The sequence below is a fragment of the Oratosquilla oratoria genome, chromosome 6 (genome assembly GCF_046742065.1).
Source record: "Oratosquilla oratoria isolate Oo_2021 chromosome 6, ASM4674206v1, whole genome shotgun sequence".
Classification (NCBI taxonomy): Eukaryota; Metazoa; Arthropoda; class Malacostraca; order Stomatopoda; family Squillidae; genus Oratosquilla; species Oratosquilla oratoria.
In genome coordinates this window covers 15,157,495-15,167,494 of record NC_134782.1, presented here as the reverse complement: position 1 = coordinate 15,167,494, position 10,000 = coordinate 15,157,495, and the positions used below count along the sequence as shown (strand labels likewise).

The 10,000-nt window shown below is 44.4% G+C and overlaps 1 protein-coding gene across 7 annotated transcripts in view; it reads right to left on the bottom strand.

Moving 5' to 3' along the window:
- Positions 1-10,000, bottom strand: part of LOC143026311 (glutamate-gated chloride channel-like) — a 271,860-nt gene that overhangs the window by 1,819 nt on the left and 260,041 nt on the right. For 5 of the 7 annotated variants that reach the window (XM_076186479.1, XM_076186480.1, XM_076186481.1 and 2 more), the window contains one exon: positions 1-3,548. This exon is cut by the window's left edge and continues 1,819 nt beyond it. In XM_076186479.1, coding sequence (XP_076042594.1) covers positions 3,306-3,548 — 243 coding nt within the window. In that variant the 3' untranslated portion in view covers positions 1-3,305. The remainder of the gene's footprint in view (positions 3,549-10,000) is intronic. The other 2 variants (XM_076186483.1, XM_076186486.1) reach the window with 1 other exon arrangement.

Here is a 10,000-nt window from a genome sequence, read left to right as displayed (position 1 = left end):
AAACTGTTACCAGTGATGAAAATAAGAGAAAGGAACTATATGCATAACAAATAGCTAACATCCAATAAATGTATAGAAATAAACTTATAGAACGACTATAAAAGAGCCGTATGCTATCATTGCACAACAACTTGCAATTGCTGCGAAACAAGTGGAAATCAAAACGAAGCTAAAACAGTGACACGGTAACATAAGTAACCGGATGACCAAAACACAGACGCTTTAACCGTTTAAGGGCCGAATATTCCAAATAAGTTTTATTTCTATCAAATGTCAGACAAATTTTCACGTTACAAGAATCTGTGAACTGTTTTTACGAGGCCCTGAAGTGCTAAATATCTCAATAGGAATATCATAACAGGATCTGATTCTAACCAACCTCAGACGATTTTCTTCAGGTGAGAAGATTCTCTGAGCCTTAATGGATTAAGGAAATTTAAGGAGGCAAAGAAACAAACCTAAGTTAAAGACAAGACACAGAAATCTTAAAACAAGATACAAAAATCTTAAAACCTCAGAAGGTTCAACGTAAGGAACGATCAACGTTGGCTAAAGAACTTGTAACAGGCATTATGAATGAAACGTTGTGTTTAAGCCTATAGAAAACGGAGAGGAGATAAAATCCAACAATTAATATGAGTAAAAAGAGAGAAAAAATAAAATTTGGTAATAACATAAGGATTGTGATGCAGTGTATGGATTGTGCTGTACTGAACACCCTTGTCTATATCATAATTATTATTATTGTTATCATTATCCGTTTGTATATGTATGTATGTATGTAGAATTATCATCAGCATCATTATTATTATTATTACTGAAGGAGTTTATAAACCAAGATTGGCTCCCAACGGCAAAGAAGAAGAAAAAGAAGAATAAGAAGAAGAATAAGAATAAGAAGAAGAAGAAGAAGAAAAGGCGGTGCTTGAAAAAAAGAAGTAATAATGATGATAACAATAAACTGTAAAATCGAGTAAGCAAGGAGAGATAGAGAGGAAAGGAGAGACAGAAACAGACAGAACGAGAGACAGTATCATATATCTCAAATTATTTTTATTACAAAATAGCATAATCTAGAGGTTGAAAAAAGGTGAGGGTTATACTTCATAACATAAAGGGAGAAACATAATGAAAACGCAGGTTTTTATACAAACAGGCGTGAGGTACTTCGTGGACCGTTTTCGGGTTGTGTAAGGTCGCGTGACGCTCTCAGGTTCAAGAACTCGTGTAGCGTTCCAGCGACGTCATTTCTCACTCACAGAGACAAAGACCTCGCATTCCATGACCTCATATCTGGGTAAAAAGTGACGTCACAGAACCCCCCCCACGACTCTTGGAGGTCGAAGAGGCCGAAGAACCTTAACACAACCGACGAGATCGACTGTGTTCTTCGACTTCGTGTAGATGGTTCACCGTATGCCTGGAGGGTTGCGAGGACCCAGCGTGATGGACACGTGGCTTGCAAGACAACGATCTGAGTGCAAGTTTTCGACAACTTCACCAGAGAGTTTTAAAAAAATCATAAACCTTTGAGCATAGGCGGCGCTACGTGTTGGCTTTGAAGAGAGCCACGCCTCAGAGAACACACACGCATATATATAAACGCTTTTATAAATACATACGCTCCACGCTTACAATACAGATACGTACACACCTATTTACACCCATATAGCTTGCATGTGGAGTATTGATATGGTTGCTGCAGCTGGAATTCCGGTGGCTGGCGTCTCTTGTTCGAGCCCATCCACCATCACCACCACTATGGCCACTACCACCTCTTCCCTTCCTCCTTCTCCTCCTCCGTCATTTTGTTTTTCACCATATCTGCACTATGTTATCACCGATAGCAGCACATCCCATTCGAGCCCGAGTTTGGAGAAACACTTTTGACATGGAGAAAATGGAGGCTGCTATACTACTACCGGCAGTCTGGGCTACACAATAGCTAAACGGAGAACTCTCACAAGAAAAGTTCCAGTCTTACGCGGACTTCTGAGACTATACTGTACAGTACACTATGTCGTAGAAAACGGCTAGTGGCATTTGAGGGGCGACTGAAGAAAGAGCTAAAGCTAAAGATACAATGGCGGGGGTTGGGGGGTTGGGTGGATAGGAGGTGCAAGGATGTAACGTTCAAGTCTTGCTAAGAATATACGTGGTGAGGGACGTTCCCTACGGCTGGACTTCTTCAGTAGTTTCTGGGGGTCACTGGAGGGTGGGTCTTGGGGGATTCCCACGCTCACTGGGGTACTTCGGTGCTCGCCATGCCTTCGTTATCTTCATCGAGCCTTAGAAAAAACAAACATGACCTCTCATGGAGAGTTAGCATCGCTTTCTTGTTTCCCTTCACCGTGTTTCAGAAACACTCGAGGGACGAAATGGAATGTTTCCATCCTTAAGGAGAAAGAAAAAAATAAAATAAAAATAAACGAATGGACTTGTAATCAAGCTGCACAGTCCTGTACTCTGTATCACAGGAGACTTATTGGGCCACAACCCTTGCTAACTGGTCTACACTTAATCATATGTCGCAGTACAAAGGACGAATATCAAACTACTATGCTGTGCGTCGGCATAAACGTCAGCAGCGGCTACATGATTGTGCTTCTGGGTCTTGGTCGGGGTCCATATCATCGGGCGGGCGTGGTCAGGGCCACTGTCTCTCTCAAGAGACGCACGCCCACACCCAGCCCCTGCTCCTTCTGGGTCCGCCCACCCTTCCTACCTCCCTTCCCACACTTATCTGTTACACGCCCAACCTCCCATGCCCTCCCCAAACTCCTCCTCCCCCTTTTCCTCATTTTCCTCCTTCCTGTTGTCCTCCATCGATCACTGGCGTCGGCGTTCTTCGGGTAGACCTGTTGCTCCCTCTGTCTCCATTTCTCTTTGTCTCACTGAATTTGTCCACATGGAATGACCACTAGTAGTTTTACCGACAATGTATGAGTTTCTTTTGGCTGATTGCATAGTTTTCATTATGCTTTTTCTTTTTCTTTACATTTGTATGATTTACATATTCTTTTCGTCAACGCCCTGCGTCCCATTTTTTTCTGGTAGAAATTCAGTTTTGATGTGACGGTTTCGTTTCGTCTTGCGCCAGTGCCAGAGTGCGTTTTCTATCGTGCTCCAGTCTCGCGCGCTGAGTAAACAGGAGAGGACTAGCGAAGAGAAACGATCGGAGGAAGAAGAAGAAGAAGAAGGAGGAGGAGGAGGAGGAGGAGTGCGAGGAGGACAGGGGAGAATGGGGAGGGGGGGTATGAGAATGAGGCGCGTCGGAAAAAAAAAAGTGATATACATAAACGAGTCTAATTTCCAGGCCTACTCTCGTCCCCCTCCCGAAACAGATAGGTACTCCAGTACACCAGGTTGAAAAGAGCAAAGACGAGGGGGAATGTTATTCTCGAAATGACATCGATCCTCTTGCTTCTGCTCGGGAACTTGGAGAGCCAGGACCTGCAGCAGCGTCGGCGTGGCGGTTGCATGTGGATTTCGCACTGCCGGGCCTTCTCAATGGAATATCCATCCCCATGTGGCCGCATCAACGGTTTCTACGGGGAGATACACCATACACAGTTTACAGCACAAAAAGGTGGAAAAGCGCTACAGAACTAGGCGTGCAGGGAGTGGGGAGGTGTCGGGGGGTGGGGGGGGGCAGTGCCGGACGTAACAGGAAGGTCTTCGGGGAAAAAAAGAAAAGAAAAGAAAAAAAAAAGAAAAAAAAATATATGTATTATAATAATCATGGTAATAATAAAAGAACTCAAAACAAATTTAGTCCAAAAGAGACATATAAAGTAATTTTCTTTTCCAAAACAAACATAAAAAGCATGACTATATAACCCATTAAAAAAAAAAAGAAGCGTGATGCCCATGGGGTTGACTTAGATCCGGCACTGAAACGGGAGAGGGAAGGGCGACAAAAGCTTATACCTAATCAGCAAAACAGATTAAACTTCATCAAAGTTATTACCAACGCTACAGTAATTCTCAAATTATCTGAAAATGATCAAAGTCTAACGTTATAAATTTACTTCTGGGACTGGGATGTAGGAGTTCGGGGGCGATCAGAACATTTTGGAAGTTGAACGAAAAATAAAGAGACTACAAGCATATTCTTAATCTATGAAGCCAAATAAAAGTATGATGCGTTTAGAAACAAGCTCAAATATACATCATAAGAAATATGAATATAAAACACAGTACAGTTTACATTATGAATATCATAATGTTACGCAAAGTTCTGTAATCTTACAGGTAATTCATTCTTATACATGTAGATGGCGTTTCATTAAAAAATAATTTAATGTGAAAAGAATTATACATATAACAGAAAATATTCCATGTAGACTTTGGTAATACGCTTGTATATGTGCACTCTTACACACATACACACACACACACACACACACACACACACACACACACACACACACACACACATACACACACACACACACACACACACACACACACACACACACACACATACACACACTGTTAACTAGTACATAGGGCAGGGCAAAAAGTTGACAGCTTTGACCAGAGCTACTCAGCGCCTCCTGGCGTATTACGCTCCTGATATTCATCAGGAACAGAATAGTGCTTCACTCCTGCGGAATAGGAGGCTCGCTGGCCGAGCGGGTTAGGACGTCATTACTTGAGGCGAAGGTCGAGGGGGATGGCGGTTCGAACCCTGCCACCGGCGAAGTTGAACCAAGGGCATAGTTAATTAAATTCCACACAATTAAGCCCTCTGTAAAGAGGCACCGTCCTAGCCTCCTGGTAGGTAGGTAGGTGTGTGTGTGTTTGTATGTGTGTGTGTGGGGGGGGGTTAGTGACGTTAAAAAAATGTACTTCTACACAGGCAGTAACTACTTTGTTCATAGTAGGGGGTGATCAGTCGCCGGTTTTCAGCTCTCCTTATGCGGAGGAAATATAGTTAAGGTTGATTGAAAGATATCTTGGGTTTCGTCCGGAGATCGAATGTCAGCCTCTCGGGGCTGTACCCCCAGATGAAGGTGAGTGTGCTGAAGATGGAACCAGGGGAGACGATTCTCTCTGACGTCCATGCACACGAACGACGAAGTCGTCTATCAGCGCGGAAAAGGGTCAGTCATTTAGTTCGTTATAACGATAAATTGCTTAGTTCGTTATAGCGAGAGAAATAATACAGTTCGTCTTAACGTGTTTGTCTACGAGAAACGTTACTTAGTTCGTTATAAATAGAAGTCGATTAGTTCGTTATAACGATAAATGGTTTAGTACGTTATATCGAGGGAAGAAATGTAGTTGGTCTTGGCGCCAGACAATCTGATTCGTCAAACCAAAGTGTGGACGTCGTTCGAACCGGGTCTGGATCTATCCATGAACGAATGGAACAAGATCCATCTTTACAGATGAACAGAATCATCTGGTTTCTGATATTCCAAATGTCGTTACTTTGCGTCCAAGAGGTGAGTCTGGTCTGATGAGGTTCAATTTTTTTCCTCAAACATCGAAATTTTTTTGCTACGTTTTAGTCGTTCGAAATACAACTAGATAAAAATACATTCAAACTCCTCTATTCCTCTCTTATGTTCCATGTTTCTGTCCCATACAGTGCTGTCGGTACAATCACTCCTTCATACAATCTCCTTATAGCATCCATCCCAAATGTCTATTTCTCATTCATTCGTTTTCTTTTCATATATCTCTACTTGTATGGGTTTATTTTGTTCCCCTACAGTCGTAGCTAATTAGCACTGATCTCTACATAATGGCGTATGTTAGTGGTTGTTTGAGGTAATAGGGTACATTAGATCTCAGGAACTTTTTGAAATTTAACCTGAAAGGCCCAAGGATCAGGTTTACACTGGTCCCCTCAAACTACTGAGTTACTCTTTATGTACATTTTGTTGGTTAACACTAAGCAATTTTATCTGTGAGGTTAATCTCTGGTGAATAAGGATGATTGGAAATGAAGTGTAAGAGGTAGTGTGTTAACGGAATTACGTGTGTGTGTGTGTGTGTGTGTGTGTGTGTGTGTGTGTGTGTGTGTGTGTGTGTGTGTGTGTGTGTGTGTGTGTGTGTGTGTGTGTGTGTGTGTATGTGTGTGTGTGTGTGTGTGTGTGTGTGTGTGTGTGTGTGTGTGTGTGTGTGTATGTGTGTGTGTATGTGTGTGTGTTTGTGTGTGTGTGTGTGTGTGTGTGTGTGTGTGTGTGTGTGTGTGTGTGTGTGTGTGTGTGTGTGTGTGTGTGTGTGCGCGCGCGCGTGTCAATGGGGGTGTTTTGTTCGAATTTGATTGGGAGTAGGGGAAGAGTCGAGAAGAATGTTTAGATTAAATTACTGTCGGATAGATCGGGTCAGATTAGGTTAGGCCAGGTTGAATTGAATTAAGTTAGAATAGGTCAGGTCAGGTCAAATAAAGTTGGGTTAAAATAGGTCAGGTTAGGTCAAGTTGGGTTAAATCAGGTCAGGTAAGGTTAGGTCAGGCCAGGTCAGGGTAGGTTTATTCAGGTCAGGTTATGCAGAGTTAAATCAGACCAGGTCAGGCTAGGTTCATTCAGGTCAGGTTAGGTTAAGTTAGGTCAGATTAGGTTAAGGACCAAACCAAAAGGTCCTCATCCTTAGCGAGGTCAGTCAGCGTCATTACCTGGAGAATTCCATTCAGACAAGGTGCATCGGAAGGACATGAATGGATTCATTGTCCTCTTGAGAAAAGTCATATCAATGCTAGATGACATTTCCCCCACTTTTTCCCTTTCATATTCTATTTCTTCCTCCTCCTCCTTCTTCTTCGTTTTCCTCTTCTTTTTCTTCTTCTTCCTCTTATTCTTCTACTTCTTTTTTTCTTACTCATCTTCCTCCTCATTCTTCTTCTTTTTCTTCCAGAAGTGAGAAGACGCGTCATCTACAGAACCTGTTCCGACTCTCCAGTCTCCTCTGGTTCCCCCCTCCCGAAGTCGACCTCTGCCTCGGCCTGGTCTCTGACGCGGCGGTTCTTCAGCCGCTCGCTCACTCACCCACTCATTCATTCATTCATTCATTCAAACATAATTAAAGAAGCCGGGGCTCCTGTTCAATAAGGCATCGAAGGGTGAGGCGCGTACCAGGAGGAGGAGGGAGGAGGAGGAAGGGGAGGAAGGAGGATGACGATGAGGAGCAAGAGAAAGAAGTGAAAAAGAAGGAGGAAGAAGAAGAGGAGGAGGGGTAGGAGGAGGAAGAGGAAGAGGAGGAGGAGGAGGAGGAGGAGGAAGAAGAGGAGGAGGATAAAAAGGAGTAGGAAGAGGAGCAGTGGCAAGAGAAAGAGGTGAAAAAGAAGAAGGAAGAGGAAGAGGAAGAGGAAGAGGAGGAGGAGCAGCAGCAAGAGAAAGAGGCGAAACAGAAGAAGGAGGAGGAGGAGGAGGAGGAGAAACATCAAGATAAGGGGGAGAAGAAGGAGAATGGAGATCGAGGAAGATGAAGAGTAAAGAGAGGGAAAGGGAGGAAGGAAGAGGGGAGGAGAAGGAACAAGAGGGACAGCAGTTAGAGAAAGAGAAGAAGGAGGATGGGGAGCGAAAGGAGAAAGATGATAAGAAAAGAGAGGGAGGAGGAGGAGGAGAAAAAAGGAGGAGAAAAAAGAGGAGGAGAAAGGAGGAGGAGGAGGAGAAAGGAGGAGGAGGAGGAGAAAGGAGGAGGAGGAGGAGAAAGGAGGAGGAGGAGAAATGATGATGATGAGGAGGAGGAGGAGGAGGAGGAGGGGAGAAGGAGAAGAGGAAGAGGAAGAGGAGGAGAAAGGAAGAGGAGGAGAAAGGAAGAGGAGGAGGAATCGTCGCATCATTATCGATGTATACCTCTAAGGTGAATAAGATCGCCTGGTATCAGCAAAAGTGAGATACTTAGAGGGAACATTGGTCTTTGACAGGTCAAACGAGACATTCCTGAACACACACACACACACACACACACACACACACACACACACACACACACACACACACACACACACACACACACACACACACACACACACACACACACACACACACACACACACACACACACGCACACATACACAAACACACATACACGCGCGCGCGCGCACGCACTTGGCCTTGATAGGGTAATAGGGTCTTTGAAGGCGGCTTCTGCCACCTTCCGCGAATCTTAGCAGCATCCTCTTCCACCCTCTACGTCCCATCTCACCCCGACCCCATATCCCAACCCACCCGCTGCAGGCGTCCTGTTATATACGAACGCACGTTTCAGAAGCAACCCTCCTGAATTTCATGCAACAGTAATCCCCATCATCTCGTTACATTATCCCACACAGCCATTCACAGCCCCCTAGGCCACCCATTTCCTTTGTCACCTTCTTCAGTAAGTTCTCTCCATCCATCGCAAGAACTTCGAGGTTTCCGAAGTAGATTCTTACTCTTCTCCATCCCTAATCAGTGGTACATAAAGTCCCGTTCCTTTCTTCTCTAATTCCCGAGGAGAATTCATTCACCTCTCCCTCCCTCTTCTCCCCTCCCCCTCCTCTTCTCCCCTCTCCCTCCTCTTCTTCCTCCTCTCTTCCCCCTTAATTGCAAGGCCACTTCTTTCCTCCTCGTTACACCTCTCTTCCTCCTTGAAGCCCTTCCCGCACCGAAACAACACCCCTGCGCGTTACCTCCCCGGCTCTCCCTCAAAAGACCATAGCCCTAAAACCAATGACGTCCTCTTCCTCTCTCTCTCTCTCTTGCTCTCGTCCTAATAATTTCTGAGAAGGCTCTTTACGAAATCCCCCGCGAGTTATTCCAGAAAATCCAGAGGTCCTCTCAAGCTCTCCCGATGGCGGGGTCTGAACGTCAGTCAAGGGCCGTTCTTGAATATCGCTCCTTCTTGTGATTTCACCTGCCTACCTCTTCAGAGCGCCCTCAAACTTTATTTAGAACCCTGTCTCCTCTCTCTCTCTCTCTCTCTCTTCTGACGACTGCCATCTCCTCATCTCTCTCTCACCTCCTCCAATGTACCTTCTCACTTCCTTCATTATTCTTCAAGACAAAATTTTTCCAGCCACTTCCGTCCTTTGTGTCTGTGCAAGCTTCTATAACCTATTTCTTCATGCTTCCTAGATTTATGTATCGCTGTCCTTAATCCTCCTGGTGACCACATAAATACTGAATAAAATGGCTAAGCATTCACAAATTTGCTTTTCTGGTATCCAGTAAAACCCCCGTCACGCGTGACTCAAGTGAAGTCATTTGAGTAGAAACGACTTCTGTTGCAATCTTTCATTTTTCGAATCTCCAAGTGTCAAATCACCTTTGTGTCATATAGTGAGAAACTTAATGATGAAATGTCCTTAGGGAAGTATAGAAGTCTGTAAACGAAGTCGTCTTCCAGCTTTTCAAATTCAGGACATATGAAGAGAATCTTGAGTGTGTGACGGAAGCTTAACTGGGACTGAATTTCAGTTTCGTGGTTCTCCGAACAAATTCTGCGGATCCTTCAAGACTCTTGCTTCTTCGGATATCTGAATCTTCGGGAGTGCCCCAGGGCTCAGCGTTGTGGATGTCTGCTCGTTTTCCAGTCTCAAAGAGATGACAACAACGATATACTCGAAGTCACCATAAAAAACGTTCCGTCTCTACGGAATTCAGCCACGAAAAAGTTTCCCGTTGCTAATGGTAAAAAAATCCTCTACGTTCCCCGTTCGATAATAGAAAAAAAAAATCATTAGATGCACTGAACCAACACAACAGTATCTTGGCGTTATAATATCTATATTCAGATCAGGAGACAGGACTTCTAGGGGTGACTGTGCATGACATGGCCATGGCATATTCTCTGTTTAACACGACACAAATCTATTCACCCTTGGGGCTTCTCAGAAACTATCCTCGTATCATCTGACTTGTTCAGCGCTGACCCTGAAGAAGTCTCTCTCTCTCTCTCTCTCTCTCTCTCACACACACACACACACACACACACACACACACACACACACACACACACACACACACACGCACATGCACACACACCGCGCGCGCGCATCTGG